The following is a 23,592-nucleotide window of genomic DNA, read 5'->3' as shown; positions in this document are numbered from 1 at the left end:
TATCGAACCTACAAAATATTGCCCCCAATTGTGTTTAACTATCCGTCTCTTCACCCGCTATACCAGACTAGTAGGGATGCGCCAAATCCACTATTTTGGATTCGGCCAAACCCCTGAATCCTTTGCAAAAGATTTAGCCGAATACTGAACCAAATCCAAATGCAAATTAAGGATGGGAAGGAGAAAACATTTTTTATTTTCTTGTTTTGTGACAAAAAGTTACGCAATTTCCCTCCCGCCAATTTTATTTGTATTTGCACATTCAGATTCGGTTCGGCCACAAGGATTCGGCCGAATCCTGGATTCGCTGCATCCCTACAGACTACAGATCAAATGTATCCAAACCATGTTCAAGCAGCAGTGAGCTTTATTTAGGAAATTAAAAAATAATAATTATGAATCTTTTTCAACTTACAATTTTTTTTTGTTTTAGTGTTTCAGGGAGTTTTTATTCCACAATAGTTTAGAAGGCACACAATGAAAAAGTCCTCAAGCACAATCTCCCTTATGTTTTGCTTTGGGGGCAGCCTACTGAATTCTGTTACAATAAAATATCCATAGAAATTGATGCAGATTGTTGTTTCCAGCTTCATCCATAAAACCCTTAAATATTTTGTACATCGGCGCAGCTCGAATGAACTTTATCTGAACTGAAACAAAACACGTAGAAAGTTAAGAAAAAAAAACATTTAAAATGTTTTAAAAAGAGAAGTTTTGCTGTTCTCTTCTGTATTAACATAAAGGAATATACAGAAGAACATCCAATCATGTTCATGTAGAGGTGAGTGGATCCTATAATGCTCTGATATAAATAATGACAGAGAAGACAAGTCTCCCTATTGACAAGGCCTCTTTGTAATGTGCTCAGTGTTGGACTGGGCCAGCGGGACACCGGGAAAAAACCCAGTGGGCCCCGTTGGCCTAGACATGCTCCCAACTGGAAACTGTAGGCACTGCCTTCGATTGCTCACTGGTTATTGCAAGATGTAAAAGGTACATGTTGGGGGAAGGAGGGCATCAGGTATTGTGCCTGGAGAAGCTGATGACTGGAGGCCCCTGAGGGGGTGTGGGGGCCCTTGAGGTGGCAGCCCCAGGGGGCCCAATACACCCCAGTCCAAAGCTGAATGTGTTGATCAGTCGTTGACTCTACTACAGGAGGATGAAGTGGGGTCAATAGGTGTATTTGGTAAAACATAAAAGTTGACCTATCTTAGGTCGACCATGAAGTCTTGGTAAGAAAATAATAAGATCAGTTTCTGATTTATCATCTGCTTTGACTGCAGAATAAAAAAAAGAATTAAAAAAAAACCTTTTGTTTCCCCACTTTCTACATACATCGCGTCCCCTTGCCAGGGGGGATGACTGATAAAGCACCATATTACTGAAGCTGGATCGTACAACCAACCCGTCAGGGTAGATCGTTCAAAGGTCTGTGAGCAAGGTCTTCAAAACGATCAAATCCTGGTAAATTTTCAGTTTCATTGGGTGCTTATATAAAAAAAAAAAAACCTTAATTAAGCTTAAACAATATTTACAATATGTTCTGGCTTGATGGTGCAGGTTGTACGTTGGAGAACGTTTATCCTTCAGTTTCGTTGGGCAACAAGAGAAAGGCACCGACCATCCTGAGGAGAAGTGCTTCTACTGACCCAAAGTAGCCATACTGAGTTGGTGAAAGGAGGTGTGGCAAAATTCCTATGTTCAACTAAGAGACGCCAGCATCTCTCTCTTTTAAGAGTCACAGTCATTAGCCTGGTCACTTGTTGACATATCAGCCAAATCATTCTCCTTAGAATACTTCATCAGTATAAACAAAAAGGTTCTTGAAATGAAGTTTATACAATTGATAGAATTGGGAAAGGCAGGACAAAGGTTACACCACGGAGCTGGCATCGTTTGTGCTGTTCAGATTTTCCACCACGTCTGCCCGTTCCATGTTGACCAAAGCAGCACATAGGACCTCCAGGGTTGAGCTCTCTTTGGAAGACCAGTCAGTGAGAAGAGTGTGTACTGGATCCTCTCCTCGCCCGAATGTGTCAATGGTTTCCTCCTCGTATCCCAAGAGGCTGGCGAGGCGCTGCCAATCTTTCCCAAGGCTGGTGTCTGCCAACAGGCGCTCCACTTCACTTTGCTTGTGAGGTGGCAAGTTAATGTAGAGCTTTGGTTCAATCTTGGCTGTAGGAAGCAATGGATAGAACACAATTTAAGTAATTCTCCAGGAAAATAATTCTGAGATGTCACCAACTTTAACTTCCCCATACCACACCTTAAGGCAGGGATCCCCAACCTTTACAACTTGTGAGCAACATTCAGAAGTAAAAGGAGTTGGGGAGAAACACTAGCATGAAAAAATTTCCTTGGGTGCCAAATACGGGCTATGATTGGCCATTTAGTAGCCCCTATGTGGATTGTCAACCTACATTGAGGCTCTGTTTGACAGGACACCTGGTTTTTATGCAACCAAAACTTGCCTCCAAGCCTGGAATTCAAAAATAAGCATCTGCTTCGATGCCACTGGGAGCAACATCCAAGGGGTTGGAGAGCAACATGTTACTCACCAGCTACAGGTTGAGGATCACTGCCTTAAGGAATGAGCTATCAAAGTTGTGTTTTGCCAAATACAAGAATCATTGTTATGACATACGTATTTTATACCATCTGGCTGTCAGTCTCTTCTCCTCCATCTTTGTACCTGACATTGTTCCAGCTGAATGACGAGTAAATGGGAACTGAACAAGGTCGTTTAAATGAATTGGGATGAGAAAGATTTGGGGAGAATGCTTATTTGCTTTCTTACAACAGCCTGATGATCTCTTAGGGTAAGATTTTATTGTAAACACTATATACGCTCTCCTAGATATTCTTGGAACAATGGCTCAATGGCTGATGCTCCAATGTTTTGCTACATCTGTAACCTTGGTGGGAGCGAACAGGGGCCTGATCTGAAAATAAAAATCGGCTCTAGTTGATGTGAAGATCAGCAGTGGGGACACAAATGTCACATTTGAGCGCTTTACCTTTGCTCAGATGATTGGGTTCCTGGAGACTGTGTGTATCAAGGAAGACGCCGCTATCACTGTGCAACTTCTCGCCCTCGGTGGATGTAGCCAATTCTCCAGCTCTGGCTTTGGCCAACTGCTTCTTCTGTTTGCAGGTAGTATAGCTACAGAGGCACAACGAAGAAGAGGGGGGGTAAGAAAATACATTTTACTAGATTTATGGGGGCCCTAGTAAGATGCAACAAGGCCCAAAACTGGTAAAAATGTTGAGCATGGCACACCCCGGTGCCACCATAAAGTTCTCAGTATCTCGACCCAGATATTGCTGGGAAAGCATTATCCATACCATATGGCACAGCTCCCTTTGGTGCAGTATCAATGGGTATTGTTTGTCCCTAATAGAACAGTTAGATATTTGGCAGCTGAAAAACATTCCGCTAATCTGAAGGTTCTTTATTGCTGTGAATGAGACAAGGACGGCTAAAACCCCTTGTGTCCGAGGCTGCCTAATCCTGTTAAAGATCTGGAATCCAGTGTAACCAAGTACAAAGGCTGACCCCATGCTCTGATCCTCAGGGGATTTGGATTCAGTTCCCAAATTCTCAGGGAACCTTGTCATTTATTTTGGAAAAGAAAGGCAACTGTAAATTTGGGGTACAGGGGATAAAAAGTACTCTGTTTATATTAGTTCAGGCTTACTGGAAGAGACCAGGCCTAACTCTTATACTATCCACATTCTCCACAGCTAATTTGAAATTAATTTTGATGCAGGCTGCACTGGTATCTGCACATAAATGCAATATGCAACTTAATTATTGGCCCATAAACCATTTACCATATGGAGATTGTATATATCTGGTAGTCATGAGTAGGGTTGCCACATAGCTGGTATTTTACCAGCATGGCTGGTAAAAATGTTGGCTGATCCTAATGTTATTAATAGGGAAAAAAAGATGAATATATAGGAAGGTCAGTGATCCCAATGTTATTAATAGGGAATAAAGATAAATATATAGGAAGGTCAGTGATCCCAATGTTATTAATAGGGAATAAAGATAAATATATAGGAAGGTCAGTGATCCCAATGTTATTAATAGGGAATAAAGATAAATATATAGGAAGGTCAGTGATCCCAATGTTAATAATAGGGAATAAAGATAAATACAGTATATAGGCCCTATTTACGGCAGAATATTCCTGCACTCACCACTTAAACGCCACGTAAGCAATAAGTCCAACCACCACGGCTGCTAAGATGGAGCAGTACACGGGAATGATGTTCTTGCTGTTGTCCTGTGGGATGAAGTGGGGGGACCCCGCAGCAGTGCCGTTCTCACCACCTTCAGTGCGTTTGAGGATGGGAACGTCTTTATCTGCAGAGAACCAGAGTGGGAGAATAAGCATCAGAACGGATGAAGTTCTACAGAGATATCAATATATAGCAGCCACCTGAGATTCCTCTAAAGGGATTCTGTCATGATTTTTATCATGTAGTTTTTATTTCTAAATGACACTGCAAATAATTCACTGTACAATATAAAATGTCATTCCTGAACCAGCAAGTGTATTTAGTTGTAATATTGGTGTGTAGGTGCATCTCAGCTCATTTTGCCTGGTCATGTGATTTCAGAAAGAGCCTGCACTTTAGGATGGAACTGCTTTCTGGCAGGCTGTTGTTTCTCCTACTCAATGTAACTGAATGTGTCTCAGTGGGACCTGGATTTTACTATTGAGTGTTGTTCTTAAATCTACCAGGCAACTGTTATCTTGTGTTAAGGAGCTGCTATCTGGTTACCTTCCCATTGTTCTGTTGTTAGGCTGCTGGGGGGGGTGATATCACTCCAACTTGCAGTACAGCAGTAAAGAGTGACTGACGCTTATCAGAGCACAAGTCACATGACTTGGGGCAGCTGGGAAACTGACAAAATGTCTAACCCCATGTCAGATTTCAAAATTAAAAATAAAAAAATCAGTTTGCTCTTTTGAGAAACGGATTTCAGTGCAGAATTCTGCTGGAGCATTTTGGAAAGAAAAAATTCTCATGACAGCATCCCTTTATTGGGATGTGTGAAAGACAAAATTAAATTAAGAGAGGATTAGAAGCAGTCTCTCACTGACTGTCTGGGTTTGTCCAGTGACCAATTTTGATTCAAGTTTTCAAGTTGGTAAAATTTTGAGTATATTTGAATTTATTAATGTTTAAAAAAATTCAAAATTTGACCTTTGATAAATGTGCCTCTGTGTGAAAGATTTAAAAGTAATTCCTGGGACCTTGGATTTTGCCATAATATCGAAAGAATGTTCTTCCAGTGGGCCCCTAACTTTCTTATCTAATCTGTGCAGTAATAAGGCAATTTGAGAGCAAGACAGAAGATAAGGTTATCTCTGGGCCAAACTATGGAAGAGCATTTTGTAGGTCCAACCCCAGCCCCTCTCCCATGAGACCCTTTCACTCAAGGGATTCAGCTGCATTTTGGTGGGAAGAAACGTGGGCTGTGATTGTTTCTCTGAAACAGAAATAAACTGAAAGCCACCAGGCTTATTGGAGTTAAACTTTCCAGGCTAATCGGCCACTAATTAGCGGTTTCTGAGAACTGAGCGGAATGTTTACATACACACACAGACATATATGAAAGGCTGCCGGCTAAATGAAGAAATATTCTGCCAGCGAAACAAACTTCACGAGGATGATAACAAACAAGCCTGAAAGCCAAAAAGGAGAGCGGATTAAGAAATCAGACAGAAAGAGAAAGAGGGGAGGGAGGCGCCTCGGGAGAATATATTAAAAAAGCTGCTTTATCAAACTTTTCAGCCTGCAGAGCTTTGACCGCTGCCAAGAAAGTGAAGTTCAAAGCACTAAAATAATATGGCAGCTGTGGGGGGCAGCCGAGAACTGTCCCCCTGCTGATCTATTGAGCTTGCCTCTCGTTCGGCCCCCAACTTGGAAAGATCTGCCTTTACACAAGCACCGGAATTCTCTCAGGATATTGGATATTTATACACCCTCTGAAATCATAATTGTGGGCTACGCAAGACAAAAATGCATAATTTGTGCCCCCATCTACTAAGTGCCACCCATCCTCTCTCCGTGGACTCATTACAAGAGAGCAGAACACACAAACATCAGCCATTCAGATCCAAGGGGTGCTGGGGACAATAATGAGATTAAGGACAACCTGAGGTGTCTGTGGCCCCGCAGAGACACAGAATAAAACAGCTTAAAAAGTCTGTGGGCAAATGGTGGGAAAAAGAGATATAAAGAAGATGGAAGGGGGGACCAGAGACCTCAAGAAGAATGACAGGAGGTTTCCATTAAAGCAAATGATAGGCCGAATGGCTGGGTAGAAAAAGAGCAGAGTGAAGAATATGGACACTTGCTTGTTAGAGGTTACAAATGTGGAATGGGTGGTCTGCAAAGGTCCCTAACGTGATCCGCTCATTAGTTATCAAATGAACCAAATCAGCTGGATCAGACCCACAACATCACCAGGATGATACCTTTTTAGGGCTAGTCCACACAAGGAGATTCGGGGAGATTTTGTCGCCTGGCGACTAATTGCCTCGTCTTTTGCGCGACTAAAGACGTGGCGATTATTCGCCAGGCGACTAATCTCCCCGAATCTCCGCGTGTGGCCTTACCCTTAGGGTAGAGGCACACGATGCTATTTCGGGAGATTAGTCACACAACGACAAATCACTTCTTCTTCGGGCGACTAATCTCCCTGAATTGCCTTCCCGCCAGCTAGAATGTAAATCACCAGGATGGCACTAGGATCGCTTTGGCTTTCAGAAGTCGCCCGAAGTTTCCTCATGAGGCAACTTTGTCGACTTTGGAAAACTAAGTGTTCCGAGTGCCATCCTGCCGGCGGGAAGGCAGTTTGGGGAGATTATTCGCCGAAAAAGAGGTGATTTGTCGCTGGGCGACTAATTGCCCAAAATAGCATTGTGTGTGTCTTCCCTAAGAGCAACATGGAGTAAAACAAATCCCTCTGTCTGAATAGGGGGTGTGTGTGTGAGAGGATTACATCTTTGGACAATGTCCCATTATCTTGTCTCTTATCAATCACTAGCTAGAATTGCTGATGTAGGATAACCTTATCTCTGCATGGAATTAGGGAGGGTTACAAAATGGTTCATGCTACTGAGGAATGTTGCCAAATGATCTCTACTCACTTTGCAGCATTGCCAAGCCCTGTATGGATGACTTGGCCTGGGTTGCCATTATTGGATTTGAAATTATCATTATGTGAATTTATTTTATTATGTATGTTATATATGAGCCTTACCTAAGAAATATATATAACATAATATATAATTATATATATATATATATATATATATATATATATATATATATATATATATATATATATACCAAAATACTGTACAAAAACCGCACTCACAGGACTTTATACAGGTGCAAAAAAGATCTATTTATTTTTTACGACGTTTTGGCTTCTATTACTGAAGCCTTTCTCAAGTGGTGACCACTTGAGAAAGGCTTCAGTAATAGAAGCCGAAACGTCGTAAAAATAAATAGATCTTTTTTGCACCTGTATAAAGTCCTGTGAGTGCGGTTTTTGTACAGTATTTTTGGTCTACATAATCTTTGATTACTGCACCCAGGCAGCTGTTTTTTCATGCATGAGTGCTCCAGTTTTGTGAGAATATATATATATATATATATATATATATATATATATATATATATATATATATATATATATCAAAATGCTGTCTGATTGCTAGGGATCAGTTACTCTATTCCGAGACTACGATTGGTTGTTAGGCTCATTAATCCTATCAAAGCATCATACAAAGCAGTTTTAACACATAAATCACCAGCTACAGAACAAACACTTAAGTTTAACCTGTCTTTATTTTGTTAGGGGAACTTCTCTCTTAAATCCATTTCTGGTATTTGAAAGAGGGGATAAACGCTTTTAAAACTAAACTTAAAAAACATGGTCAGACTCAAGATTTGCCTTAACAGCCCTGGAAAAGCCAGGCCAGAACTGACGAACTGAATGTAGCAATTGTTGCTGCTCTAAAGCTATCTTCTGGTTAAATATGGTATAGTAGCAAACGTAATCAACTTTTGTGGATATGGTTTAAGCTCTCAGAGCCTAATCCTGCCCATGTCCCAGGATGCTCTCTTTATACGTCCGCATGCTAGGCGTCTAGTAGTTTATTTTATTATCTGTAGCACAGTGGCACTTACCCATGCACAGAATGTCATGTTGCGGCACGCAATCTCCTATCTGCACCTCGGTTTCTTTGCATTCAGTCCGGCAGGGCAGGCAAGGGGATTCACTACTTTTCACCTCTGAGTAGAAGCCGCTTGAGCACAATTGGCACACAGTGTTTTTATTGTGAGTACATTGAGAGACAACTCCATGCCCCTTAGAGCATAGCTGGCATGGGAGACAAATGCCATTGCTGTCCAGATACTGCCTCTCTGGGCAACGACATACGGTATCCTGCTCGCGGGTACAGTTGGATTCTAGCGTCAGAGACGGACTTTGGCAGGTTAAACATGGCTGGCACTTTGACTTGGCGCTTCTGACATCAGAGAAAGTAGAGTCTGCAAAAATAAATAATGTAAATTGGATGCGCCAACATTTTCAAAGACTAGTCATGTGACCCTATCTACATAGCCTTTGAGATAACTTTTAGTATGATGTTGTAGAGAGTCATATTCTGAGACAATTTGTAATTTTTTTTCATTTTTTATTATTTGTAGTTTTTGAGTTATTTAGCTTTTTATTCAGCAGCTCTACAATTTGCATTTTAAGCAATCTGGTTGCTAGGGTCAAATTCCCCTAGTAACCATGCACTGATTTAAATAAAAGACTGGAATAAGAATAGGAGAGAGTCTGAATAGAAAGATGAGTAAGTAATGTAGCAATATGAATACATTTGCAGCCTTACAGAGCATTTGTTTTTTAGAAGGGGGTCAGTGATGCCCATTTGAGACAGTAGAAAAAGGCAAATAACTAAAACTATACAAAAATAAATAAACCCAAATTGAAAAGTTGCTTAGCATTGGATATATATATATATAGCAATAGAATCAGATGAAAATTGAGTGTAGGACTGGCCAGATATGGGATGACTGTGACGTGGTTGGCCAGCTTAAATATATTGCAATATATGGACAAACAATCCCTGTTTTGGGGTAAGGCATTTTTCAGTAGCAGTAGCACAAATCAGACTAAAAGTTACCTTAAAAGTGAACCACCCTTTTAATTGTCCCTGCTGGCACTCTCTGAAACCCTACCACTCTACCTGCCCATGTGTCTACAGCACAAATAACTGAACATTAAATCTAAACACAGCTTTCTCTGTTTACCGTAAAAGCAGCATGGGCAGGAACCTATCATAATTCAGTGTATCTTATACGTATCTTCCTAAAGAGTCCGAAGGAAACAGAACCTAAATAGGAAATAAGTCTCTGCTAAAGATCTACAGTAACTGCTAAAGATCATAGCACCGAACAAAATGGCTTCCTTCTGTCATGTGCCCAGTAGTCAACTCCACTAGCCCCTGGCAGTCCAACTTACTCTCTATGCAGGGTTCACACTTAGTATCTGAATCTCCGCAGGGAACCACCACCCCGAATCCCGCTGGGCACAAGGAACAGCATTTGCCGCTGTTTGTGTAGAGGCCACTCTCGCAAACGTCTTCTGCCGATATCTGCACGTAAAAGAAACAAATAAATGCAAATTAACATTATTTGGACAATGCATTATCCAACGTATATTTTAATTTCATATCAGACGTTGCATATTTGTGACTAGAGCTGGTCCCTTTGAGGTAAACTTTGGGGCCAAGTGAGAGTTCCAGGAAACATGGAAGCTGAAATCTTTCCTCACACCTCTCACATCTCCTCATTGCTCTCTTTTGATGTGGACAAAAGGTTTACAAATAGCTGATGTAATTAACTGTGCCTAACCCCTTTATAACTGGCAGTATCTGTGGCCAAACAATAGAAGGGAATGAATTGCAAATGGCGTCTGTAGCTGTGTAGGCCTCAGCTGGATCCCCTCATAGAAATCAGGAGGCGGAGACAGTGAATATGCGCAAAGCCTGTCAGATATGCAGGGTCTATGGGCAGCAAGTTACATCAAAGAAGTTTCTCCTGTAACCCCCTCAGTGATACACCTGCTAAATAATCCACACTTCAGTCCCCACGCTGTAAACAGCAATAAAATGCAGATAAGAGTAGTTCAGAGGCAAAATAACAAAAAAAAAAAGGACATCGTTTCCTGTGTTCTGTTGGGTATTTGTTTGGCTGACTTCTTTTATGCCTCTAGAATAAATAAAACCAGCTCTTCACATATTACAGCTCTCAAGCAAGCGTTAAAAAAAAAAAAAGTCCCGCCAAACAACATGGCGGCACATTTAGCAAATAAACACAAAGAGCTTCAGGCAGGGAACAGCTGCGCGGATATTTCAATACTCCATTTATGCAGGAACAGCTATTTAGGTGAGAGTGTGTGTGTGTGGGGGGGGGGGGTTGACTGTACAAAGACCAATGTCCAATCAAAAATAAGAAATGGTTTTTCTAAATTAGCATTTCTGTATTTCAGAGTTTTTTTGATTTCTGTATAATACATCCCATACCTGTAATGAGAGGTTTGGGCTTACTTATCAGGCAGAATATAGATAGAGATAGGGGTTGCCACCTCTGTGGTTTTGAACTGGACATCTCCAATTTTTCAAACGACTGTCTGTTCAAAACTTTCTGTCCGGTTTAAAATATTCAGAAAACTGAATAGAAATGAAGCCATTTTCATCTAAGAGATGCACTAACCTTTCCCCCGTCGTCATAACAACTCCACTGACATCATTGCGCCTTCCTCTTATCATCATCATGCCCACCCCAACATCATGGCTCCACCCAATGCTATCTGCAACCACCCCCTTTGTTTGGGTTTAGCCGCTGGAAAAGGTGGCAACCCTAGGTCCAGAGCATTCTGGATAACAGGTCCGATAACTGTACTATCTCTTTACAATGGACTATTAATTCATAAGATTTCATGGGTTAACCCCTTTAATCCTGGAGGTTTTGGAACATGAGTCTGTACAGCCCGACAGTTTCATGCTAACACTAAGGGTTAGTTCACACGAGGAGATTCTGGGGGGATTTTGTCGCCTGGCGACTAATCACCTCGTCTTCTGAGCGACAATCTCCCTGAACTGCCTCAGCGTGTTTCCCCATAGGCTATAATGAAAAGTCAACTGCGTTAAAGCACACGCGGTGATGCGTTTTCCATAGTCGCCCGAAGTTGCCTCACGGACCTCAAAAAACTTCGACCACCAGTTTTTTTAACTTCGACCTTCAACCTTTGATAAATATGCCCCTAAATGCCATAGTGCCAGCAGAACTATATAAGGGATGCCAGGGACGAGGGGACGATTCAATTTCTTTATATAGTGCCTGTGACCCCGCAGGCGAATGGTTAAAGACATTGAGTAATGTTGCCCCATCTCCACTCGATGCCTGATCTTGTTCTAATTAACCAACATTTTTCTCTATCCCCATCTCTTTTTTTGTCTCATAGAACGCTCACATTACAGAGAACAAAGCCCATATTTGGTGAGGATGCAGCTGTCTGCCTCAGTCCTAGAGGGGCCGCCGCCTGGCACTCGGCATCTGGAGACAGTATGGACACCCCGAGGGACCCTGGATGGCAGGGAGCCAACATTCTTTATTATTGTGCCCATGAGTTGACTAGTTCTGTGTCGGGCGATACCAAGCAAAGCTCATGGGTGGATACAGAGAAGGAAATCTTTTTGGGGGTTTTAGGAAAAGCAGCTCCCTAGGCCTTGCACACAGTGAGGCACGTAGCTGTCGGTAGATAAAAGCAAGGGCAAGATAAATCATAATTAGTACTCTATTAAAGAATATACTTATCAGCAAATCTTGCCCTTTTACATCTTTTGCACAAGCCACCATTTTGTGACGTTCTGTGCGTTACTCACTGATGACCTGACAGGTAAACAAAAAAAGGCGGGAAATTTCACATGGAGAAGTGTGGGAGTAAAAGAACCGTCCATTCATTGGCTGATCTTACATAACATTTATTCCTGTCTGTGATTGGTGTGAGAGCAAAGTGTCTCATTCAATCCATAACATTGCTACTTAAAATGCCGAATATCCAATACACAAAAGTATATTTCTCATGTATTTATATACACATGTGGTATATTTTATAAAGGCTTGTGCCGTGCCAGGTATAAAGACTGGCAACCTCTCTGTGTCTCTCCCTGGTCTGCCATTATTCTCCACAGACAACACCATCTTTTTTGTAGGATGCCGACCATTAATCGAAGGCGCTACCTGCTTCTGCACGGCCATCTTTGTTTCTGGAGCCTATAAAGCAGAGGGAATCCTGGGAAGGAAACCCAGTGGAAGTTCTGCGCACGTGATCTCCCACACCGACCATAAACGTTCCAGGGTTGTGATGATTTTCCATCTGATTTATATTATTGGAATTCCATGTCTCTGCGCTAAGCAGAGCCCTTCAGAATTTCCGTTTTATAATGAACTTATAATGATAAAGGAAATTCGCCAAATGAGAGGTTTGCGGAGGGAGTCGGAGGAAGAGACCAGAACTTGGGAGCCCTATTTGGTTTCACTGTTTGCGTTGGCTCGTTAACATGAAACCTGAGCGATGCATTTACAACTCATTATCTGACACGGGTCCCTGAGTTCTTTCTCGTGCAGCAGATGCGAATGTGTGTTCTCTCCCAGGCCCAGATCTGCTGTGAACACAGGCAGAATGTTCCCTGCCCTTGAAATACCTAGAACACCCCTGTTGTCCTTGTGTTAGGTTAGGGTGGTGGCACACGTAGCGTTCGGGGGATATTAGTCGCCCAGAGAAATGCCTTTTTGCCAGCTAGAATATGAATAAGGCAACTTTGGGCGACTTCGGAAAACGAAGCAATCCGAGTGCCATCCTTCCGGCGATTCTAGCCAGTGGGAAGGCATTTGGGGAGATTAGTCGCCTGAAGAAGAGGAGATTTGTCACTGGGCGACGAACCTCCCCCGAAAAGCTACGTTTGTCACCCACCACCCTTAAAGGTTTAAATCCTAATTACATTTTTGCTCTTAAGAAACTCCCACAATTGCCCAAGGTTGCAGGGAACTCTGTGTATAAGTCATGTATTATAAGGGATAATGTACCCCCTACTGTAAATGATAAGGATATTGGAAGTCACAGAGGGGTTGTTCTGTGACCATATAAAGGCACAAGGATGCAGGCTGAGTTATACAGGGAACTCTGAGTATCACTCATGTATTATAAGGGATAATGTACCCCCCTACTGTAATTGATAAGGATATTAGAAGTCACTGAGGGGTTGTTCTGTGACCATATAAAGGCACAAGGCTGCAGGCTGAGTTATACAGGGAACTCTGAGTATCACTCATGTATTATAAGGGATAATGTACCCCCTACTGTAAATGATAAGGATATTAGAAGTCACAGAGGGGTTGTTCTGTGACCATATAAAGGCACAAGGCTGCAGGCTGAGTTATACAGGGAACTCTGAGTATCACTCATGTATTATAAAGGATAATGTAACCCCTACTGTAAATGATAAGGATATTAGAAGTCATTGTGCTCTGTGCAATTACATTTACAAATAACTTTAAAACCACTGATACTGGTTTTTTTTTTCACAATGCAAAAAACAAGTTTTGGGTGGAGATCCCATTAAACAAAGAGAATGCTATATTAATAGGTACTTTTCAAGGACTGTTTAGCTTTCCTCTGGAAAAAAAAGAATAAGAGGCTGCCAAGTGGCTAAGAAGTGTACCAGACATTGCAAAATGATGATCCAAGCGGATCCTGGTTTATGGGGCCAGCGTTTGTTTATAAGCTGTTGAGAATTACACATTAAATACCCCAGGAGACGCAGGATTTTGTGATACACAGATAACAAGAGCAAAACAAAGGGCTATGTGTCTACAGATAACCCCTGCTTAGATCTTTAGGGCAATGGTACTAGGGCCTTTCTCATCTTAATGGATTTAAAGGGGTGGTTGTTCACCTTTTCAACTTTTATTATCATGTAGAGCATGATATTTGGATATTTTATTATTTGTGGTTTTTGTGTTATTTAGCTTGTTATTCACCAACTTTCCAGTTTGCAATTTCATCTATCTGGTTGCTAGGGTCCAAATTACCATAGCTACCATGCATTTCTTTGCATAAGAAACTGAAATATGCATAGGAAACGCCTGAAACATGAGAAATACAAAGTGTCAGTAACAATACATTTATAGCATAACAGATTATTTGTTTTTTTTTGGATGGGGTCAGTAACCCCAATTTCAAAGCTGGAAAGAGTCAGAAGAATAAGAAAAATAATTAAAAGACTATAAAAAAATATAAATGAATGAAAACAAATTGAAAAGTCGCTTAGATTTGGCTATACTATAACATACTAAAAGTTAAAGTAAAGGTAACCATCCCTTTAACCCATTGGAGAAGTGTCTGATATAATTTCCCTGTCCCCCTTGCTTTAGTGCTCTTACTGACGAGCGGTTGAAGCTGCGCTCCCCTGCGTTCCGTTTTTCAGTGTTCAGCCGCAGGGGAGCGCAGGAATAGACGCATTGAGCTTTTTTCAATGGGGCTGTACTCACACAGGCGCGTGTAGGCGCCGAACGCAGGTTGAGCCACAACATGCTGCATTTTTCCTGCGTTCGGCGCCTACACGCGCCTGTGTGAGTACAGCCCCATTGAAAAAAGCTCAATGCGTCTATTCCTGCGCTCCCCTGCGGCTGAACGCTGAAAAACGGAACGCAGGGGAGCGCAGCTTCAACCGCTCGTCAGTAAGAGCCCTAAAAAATGCCAGGCAGGTATACTGAAATCAGCTGCACTGGGGGAACCGATTTTTATTGCACAATTTCCTGATTGGTTACTCTGCTTGAGATATAGTAATATTATTAGTAACAGGACAGGCAGACAGGGGTGTGTGCCATTCGCCTATGTGCGGCTGGAGCTGCTGCCATCAGTGCGCCATTGTGATACCCATAAAGCGCACCAGGAAAACGAGTCCCCCGGATCAGCTACAAAATGAATAAATTTGAGGTTAACGCAGACTTTCCACACGTCGTATTCTTTCATACTCTTTCCATAATTGCAGGTTTCATTGTGGCCCTTGTGTTCCTTAAAGCCAATTACAAGTAATATAAAATATTTTATAGCAATCGACATATAGCGCTGGGATTCTAATAGACACATGTTCTCGCAAGAGCCGCGGCTTCGAGGGATGGCACGGTGCCCCGTGCAATGTGTTAATTGTATCCCCAGGAAACAGTAGGGTAAATGTAGTTTTTATATGGTCTGACCACTTAATTACAGAGACGGGGCTGTGAGACTCAAAACGTGTTCGTCAGCATGAATGAAAGACTTTTCCTCTCCCTGAAAGACCCTCTTCAAGCGAGCAGACCCCCCCTGCCCTCCTCCTCTGTGCCCGTGTAATGCATTTCATATAGAGAGACCCTCTCTGACGGCAGCTATGCAATCAGGGGGTCACCTGTTAACTCTTCCCCTGCCGGAATGACACACCAGGTCTAAAATGCACAGGTTCCTTTGTTTCCCTTTTAAAAGGGTTGTTTGCCTTTGAGATAATCATAATTGTTTAGTATGATGTAGAGAGTTATATTCTGAGACAATCTGCATTGGTTTTCATTTTTTAGTATTTAAGTTTTTTGAGTAATTTAGCGTTTTTATTCAGCAGCTCTCCAGTGTACAATTCAGCAATCTGGTTGCTAGGGTGCAAACAACCCTAGCAACCATGTATTGCTTTGAATAAGAGATTGGAATATGAATAGGAAAGGCCTGAATAGAAAGATTAGCAATAACAATACACTTATAGCCTAACAGAGCATTTGCTTTTAAGATGGGGTCAGTGACCCCCTATTTGAAAGCTGCAAAGAGTCAGAAGAAAAAGGCAAATAACTATAAAACTATTAAAAAAAAAAACCAATTGGAAAGTTGCTTAAAACTGGCCATTCTGTAACACAATAAAAGTTACCTGTAGGGCAAAAACAAACGCTTAGATTCAGGGAGATTAGTCACCCAGAGACAAATCTCCTCTTCTTCACGGCGACTAATCTCCCCCCGAACTGCCTCCCGCCGGATAGAATGTAAATTGCCGGCGGGATGGCAATTGGTGCGCTTCGTTTTCCCAAGTTGCCTCACTAAGAAACTTCGGGCAACTTTCGGAAAACGGAGCGATACGAGTGCCACCCCGTTGGGGAGATTAGTCGCCCTGAAGAAGGGGCGGTTTATCGGCAGTTGACTAAATCTCCCTGAATCTGAGAATGTGAATCGAACTGGCCCAGGGCTATGTTAAACTGCCCATACCCAGGCTGTTATAAGCTGCTAATTCAGGCCTTATACACCGAGTTGGCAGCTTATTGACCTGTGCAGAGTGTAAGTGTATAACACAAGTGTGGCACTGTGAAAAGAAAACGGCTGTGTGTGCTACATAATACTCCTTCTCCGGACCCTCAGGCACATACTCCTGTGCTCTTTGAAGTCTGAATGGCCTAAAAGGGACTCTCCAAACTGTGTGCTTTTCCCATATATTCGATGGGCGGGAGGTGAGGAGGGGTTACTAAGATAAAGGTGATTTGAGATCTTGCCCCTAGCAAAAAATAGTTTAATAAAAAAAAAATGAAATAAGGACATCTGCTGTAATACAACCAGTGTATGTGTGATATATTAGCTACACTCAATAGGCCAGCTCTTTGGCACCCAGACAATACATAGGGCACCTCTATACTGGGCATGCAGATAGGGTGGCAAGGGCAGAAATAAAACATAGTGGCTGGATGGGCAAAGTGGCCATAGACGGAACAATTACGATCTTTTTTGGAAAATATCCTTTTCAATACACACGTGTAGAGCTGAATCATCAGATATAGATCTACAAACAATAGAATTCTACCTGTATCTGACCATTCAGCACTAACAATGGGCGATGTTTGGGTTTCTTCAAAAGCAACCGATCAAAATTTTCTGTCCAGCCCAATTGACGACAAGACTGATATCCAAGTCTTCTGCAGATATCGGTCGGCTCTTTTCCCACCATAGACGGACTGAATATCGTACGAGAATTTGTTACGTACAATAATATCTGTTCATCATCTATGGCCACCTTAAGACAGACCTATGATAATAGGCACCGCTTCCCAAAGTTTTAGGCTTTTGAGCTTGATGCCTTTTAAAACACCGTGTGCCCTAGGCCCTAGTGCTGACTTGTATATCCTTCTAGGCCCAAGGCTAACATCAATACAGGTATGGGACCTATTATCCAGTATGCTCAGGACCTGGGGTATTCCGAATAACGGATCTTTCTGTAATTTCATACCTTAAGTCTACTAGAAAATCATATAAACATTAAATAAACCCAATAGGCTGGTTTTGCTTCCAATAAGGATTAATTATATCTTATTATTACAGAGAAAAAATAAATTATATTTAAAACTTTGAATTATTTGGATAAAATGGAGTCTAGGGGGGGTGGCCTTTCCGTAAATCGCCACCTGCTGGATAACGAGTTTCCGTGTAACGGATCCCATACCTGTACTGTGAAGCTCTAGCTGTAACCCCAATTTAATATTCGTTATTCCATCAACCATTTACAAATGGAGCCCTTGGACTTACAAAGCTCATTAAATATAAAACTTAAAAAGCTGCATTATTGAAACCAAATAACAACAATAATTTTAAAAAAGTACAAAATTAACCCCCGAAGGTGCAAATGGTTTTACATTCCTTTAAATAATACAGTTTTCCCAATGTTGATCATTGTTCTGCAAACAAAGCTCAGTCCGATCGTATGAATCGGGGATTCGTACGATTTCCTATAGTACTAGTATAGTACGATTGCTGTCAGGGGCAGAACATCGGCTGATCTGTTCTTTTACTACTTTATTTGATCGGAATGGTAAGACTTTGATCTGAATGGTTAGTGGCAGGTCGGGAGATGGGAAAGTCCGATTACTAGAGGATTCGAACAATCGGATCTTTGCATCTATGGCCAGCTTAAAGGGTTCAGTGATGCTTAAAGGGTTAATAGACATAGGCCTGGGGAGAGGCCTTTGCTGAATAATCATATCTCCAGTGCACTCTCGGCTCCCTCACTCCTTTCTTTTGAAATCGAGAATTTTAACCAAATACTGGTTAGTACACACACGTTGACAGTTTACAACCCCCCCACCACCACCGCCACCGTCTTTTTTTGTGTGTCTTTTTGTCTGTCATTGCAGGAAAGTCTTATCTGCAAAAGTTACGATCCATCTATCTAAAAGGGCCTTAGAGTGCTAGCTCTTGGACCCATGAAATCAGGCCACACGTCTTTTTTGGTTTAATTTGTCAGCATATATGGATATTATCATTAAGGGCAATAGCAAAAGTAGTAATTTGGAGTTCTAAAATAACATTCCCTATTGACACACGTGCATCATGCAACTGCCACTCGGAAATACGACACTTGCGTTAGAAAATGACATGGATACTAGAGAAAAGCGAACACCCAGGGATGGTGCCCAATGAAAATTGCACTTTTTCACCTACTTAGGACAAAGCTGATAGGCCTGTGCTGCCCTACATATCCCAGGGGGCTGCATATAGACCCACTATACAAGTTACACATGGGTATCCAATTCTGGTGGCATCCACGGGAAAACAGGGGCATTGAGCTTCATACGATATGCCAATGTCTGCCTGTCACTGCTCATAATGTCATTTAATGGGGAGCTCCATGGCTGACACTTAGAGAAAGGCGACAGGAGAACAGGAGGGTTCGGACCACTGCTGTTTTCTGCTGGAGGATAGTGACAGTCAAATTGCCCCATATCGCTTCTAGGAGGTCCCTCATGGGCTAAAACAGCAATTCGGCAGGTTTTAGATGGCGAATGGTCGAAGTTGAAGTTTTAAAGATAAATAGTACAGGCTCAATTTCGATATTCACATTTTTTTTAGAATTCCAATCGAAATTAGGCTTTTCCCTCGTCGAAGTACACAAAAATAGCTTGAAATTTGAATTTTTTTACTTTGCATTTTCACTTCGACCCTTGATAAATCGGCCCCCAAATATACAGACTATAGAGAGTATACACTCATTTGCACTAATTACTGTACATCCCAATCAACTCCATGGATGATGGAAATGAAGTGGAAGAACACAGGGTGCAGGTCACTACTCTACATACAATCAGATACAGATTTGCTTCTGCCTCTACAAGACTATACACAACTGGCCTACTGAGTGCAGCAAATGACAGTCACACACATAAATGTACAGCACCAGGGATCCTTAGTATAAACCTGCCATTGTCTATAGTGGAAATATGGAAACATAAGAGAGAGTGAGCCCACCTTGGAGATCAGCAGCAGCAGGCAAAGGGTTACGATGGGGCCCCTCTTATCCATAGTTGGGATCCTCTTTCCTTCCCGGTTTTCAGGACAGATGTGATGGTTTCTCCTCTGTGGCTCAAGTTCTCCTGTGTGAATTAGCCGGGGGTCACTGCTGGGACATAAGTGAAACTAATTCCAGCCCAAAAGCTCCAGGGCGGGGGGTTCCTGCAGGAACAGCCGGAGGGAGAGAGAATTCAGTACACGGGTTCCAGGCAGTTGGTGTAGGTGATCTCCCCCTTTTCTAGGTTAATGGGGGACTCCAAGTGCAGATCCAGAGATTCCCCGACCCCTGAGCTCCGAGTAACGAGTCGGCCCTTCCTGCGCAGCCTTTAGACTCGTCTATAACACTCAGACCTGAGACAAGGGAATGTAAAGGGCTGGGACTGAGACTGAGACTGAGGAGGAGGAGGGGAACACAGATCCCAAAAAAAAGGAAGAATTTGTAGGATGGTGATTGGAGGGGGCAGGTGAGGGGGGGCAGGGGTAGGTTTCACCAGGCTGGGGAGACAATGGCTGTTAACTCTTCCCCTGCTGGAGGGGGGATCATGTAAATGCTCCATTAACTCTTCCAGGGCTGTAGCACTAGATACTGGGCACATAATTCAAATATACAGCTGAACTGATGAATATTATCCCTTTCCCCAAAATACAGAACTGCAATGGAGCATCTCGTGTTAATACCCATAATGCATGCTGTAACAATATTAATATATTATTATTATTATTATTATTGGTAAAATAGCAGTGATCAACATGAGCGTAACAGAAGACAATGGTTTCCCATTACAGGGAAGCATAGGGAATATAGAACTTATCCTTTAGAAATGATCATGTTACTGAGTGTATACCAACAGGAGGCACATGGGCCATATTGTCACCCACATTTAATTTCTTCCATTGATGGAGACAAAATAATACATGAGTGATACTCAGAGTTCCCTGTATAACTCAGCCTGCAGCCTTGTGTCTTTATATGGTCACAGAACAACCCCTCAGTGACTTCTAATATCCTTATCATTTACAGCAGGGGGTACATTATCCCTTATAATACATAAGTGATACTCACAGTTCTCTGTGTAACTCAGCCTGCAGCCTTGTGCCTTTATATGGTCACAGAACAACCCCTCAGTGACTTCTAATATCCTTATCATTTACAGTAGGGGGTACATTATCCCTTATAATACACGAGTGATACTCAGAGTTCCCTGTGTAACTCAGCCTGCAGCCTTGTGCCTTTATATGGTCACAGAACAACCCCTCAGTGACTTCTAATATCCTTATCATTTACAGCAGGGGGTACATTAACCCTTATAATACATAAGTGATACTCACAGTTCCCTGTATAACTCAGCCTGCAGCCTTGTGCCTTTATATGGTCACAGAACAACCCCTCAGTGACTTCTAATATCCTTATCAATTACAGTAGGGGGGTACATTATCCCTTATAATACGTGAGTGATACTCAGAGTTCCCTGTATAACTCAGCCTGCAGCCTTGTGCCTTTATATGGTCACAGAACAACCCCTAAGTGACTTCTAATATCCTTATCATTTACAGTAGGGGGTACATTATCCCTTATAATACACGAGTGATACTCAGAGTTCCCTGTGTAACTCAGCCTGCAGCCTTGTGCCTTTATATGGTCACAGAACAACCCCTCAGTGACTTCTAATATCCTTATCATTTACAGCAGGGGGTACATTAACCCTTATAATACATAAGTGATACTCACAGTTCCCTGTGTAACTCAGCCTGCAGCCTTGTGCCTTTATATGGTCACAGAACAACCCCTCAGTGACTTCTAATATCCTTATCATTTACAGTAGGGGGTACATTATCCCTTATAATACATGAGTGATACTCAGAGTTCCCTGTATAACTCAGCCTGCAGCCTTGTGCCTTTATATGGTCACAGAACAACCCCCCGGGGTGACTTCTAATATCCTTATCATTTACAGTAGGGGGTACATTATCCCTTATAATACATGAGTGATACTCAGAGTTCCCTGTATAACTCAGCCTGCAGCCTTGTGCCTTTATATGGTCACAGGACAACCCCTCAGTGACTTCTAATATCCTTATCATTTACAGTAGGGGGTATGTAATCCCATATATATTTTACAGTTGGGTAAAGTATTTCCTATATAATCCCTTTAATCTGAACAAATAGTGACATGTAATGACTTCAAACAAAACACGAGTCTGGGGATAAATCAGGGCAGAGGTTCTTCTTCTATAAAAACCCATTGTCCCTCGGCATCAGTTGTGATGTTCAGTCTATTGTTTTCATCCAATAACATGGAGTAGATAAAGATCCATTCAGAGAAGGATAAAAGCAGTGACAATACAAAGATATTCAGATACAACTGCGAACCAGCTGAACCCCCCCAAAATCCTTTAGGGCCAGTACCTGTCAGATTTTGTATGTATGTATGTATGTATGTATGTATGTATGTATGTATGTATATTTTTATTTGTAAAGCGCTCCTTGAGGGCAAAGCACTGCACAGCAAAACAATTAATTAGTAGTAACAAACAAGGGGTCATTGGAATAATTTTGAAGAAAAACACTTGTTCCCCCCAATATATATCAATGCATAAACTAACCCCCAAGCATAGTGGTGAGTGAGCTCCAGTTCAACTACAGCTAAGAGGTTGCATGTTTTGCATCCATGATATAAGAAGAATATCGGAACAGGTGCAAAGTTTTCACAGACTAGTAACCCATAGCAACCAATCTGTCACTTGCTGTCATTAGTCTGGCTGCTTCAAGGAGATGTCTGAAGGCCAGTTAGGGGGAGATTTGGGGTGAGTGTTTATTTGTACACTGGGTACCCCTGGAACTATAGCAGGGTGACACCCCAATGTTTCTATATATCTGTAACCTTGTTATGAGCTAAGGGGGCCCAGTCTGAAGGTCAGTTAGGGGGAGATTTGGGGTGAGTGCTTATTTGTACCCTGGGTACCCCTGGAACTATAGCAGGGTGACTGTTACCCCAATGTTTCTATATATCTGTAACCTTGTTATGAGCTAAGGGGGCCCAGTCTGAAGGTCAGTTAGGGGGAGATTTGGGGTGAGTGTTTATTTGTACCCTGGGTACCCCTGGAACTATAGCAGGATGACACCCCAATGTTTCTATATATCTGTAACCTTGTTATGAGCTAAGGGGGCCCAGTCTGAAGGTCAGTTAGGGGAAGATTTGGGGTGAGTGTTTATTTGTGCCCTGGGTACCCCTGGAACTATAGCAGGGTGACACCCCAATGTTTCTATATATCTGTAACCTTGTTATGAGCTAAGGGGGCCCAGTCTGAAGGTCAGTTAGGGGGAGATTTGGGGTGAGTGTTTATTTGTGCCCTGGGTACCCCTGGAACTATAGCAGGGTGACTGTTACCCCAATGTTTCTATATAGCTGTAACCTTGTTATGAGCTAAGGGGGCCCAGTCTGAAGGTCAGTTAGGGGGAGATTTGGGGTACAGATAGTACGACTCAGTTGTTAGTGTCAGGAAAACAAGTGAAACTAAGACAGTGCACCAGTGAAGCACTTTATAAGAGTGAGACGTGGGAAAGGGATAAAGCTTATCTGTGAAACAGGTTTATTAAACACCTACGAGGGTTTAGTGGATTTTTACAGCAATGACAGTTTCCGTTTCAGGAGACAAAGCGACGGTGAGGGAGGCACGACTCGATGAGTGCATCCCTTATTGTATCCAAGTACTTATTGTGGAATTAAAGGGCAGTTAAACTCCTTCTCTCTGATCTCCATCCTATTATCCCCTGTGCATGTGAATGGCTGATAGAGGATGTGGCTATTCTTATGGACCCTCTAAGAAGGCCGGACCCCCTGGGCAGAGGAAGTATATTGAGAATGTGTATTTGTCTGAGCAAGAGTTTCTCTGTTCCCTTTCATGTCTGCTCCCAAAACTTTATGTCTCATTTCACTTCCACAGTCTATGGAAAAATGTGGGGTCGGGGGGCGCAGAGCGATGCTCAGTGATGTGACTTGTTGCAGGGGCAGTGCTCATTATTTATAAGGGGAAATAGAGTAATTGAAGTTCAGGTCTGTGAAAAATGGGAAACATTCTTGTGGGTATCATGTTTTTTGTATTTATTGATAAAGACAGAATTGAGCATTTTAGTGTCTATTAAA

At 42.2% G+C, this 23,592-nt stretch overlaps 1 protein-coding gene across 1 annotated transcript; it reads right to left on the bottom strand.

Moving 5' to 3' along the window:
- Positions 1-417: 417 nt before the first annotated feature.
- On the bottom strand, positions 418-19,783 carry nradd.L (neurotrophin receptor associated death domain L homeolog; the record flags this gene model as incomplete). The annotated part of the gene is given in 6 exon segments (NM_001088475.1): positions 418-2,175; positions 3,018-3,163; positions 4,207-4,372; positions 8,221-8,583; positions 9,563-9,695; positions 19,406-19,783. Coding segments are annotated over 6 exon segments (1,164 nt in total). The 3' UTR covers positions 418-1,873.
- Between the last annotated feature and the right edge of the window lie 3,809 nt (positions 19,784-23,592).

This window comes from Xenopus laevis, chromosome 6L (assembly GCF_017654675.1).
Source record: "Xenopus laevis strain J_2021 chromosome 6L, Xenopus_laevis_v10.1, whole genome shotgun sequence".
NCBI lineage: Eukaryota > Metazoa > Chordata > Amphibia > Anura > Pipidae > Xenopus > Xenopus laevis.
Note: the sequence above shows the minus strand (reverse complement) of the source record. Positions and strands in the feature narration are given on the sequence as shown.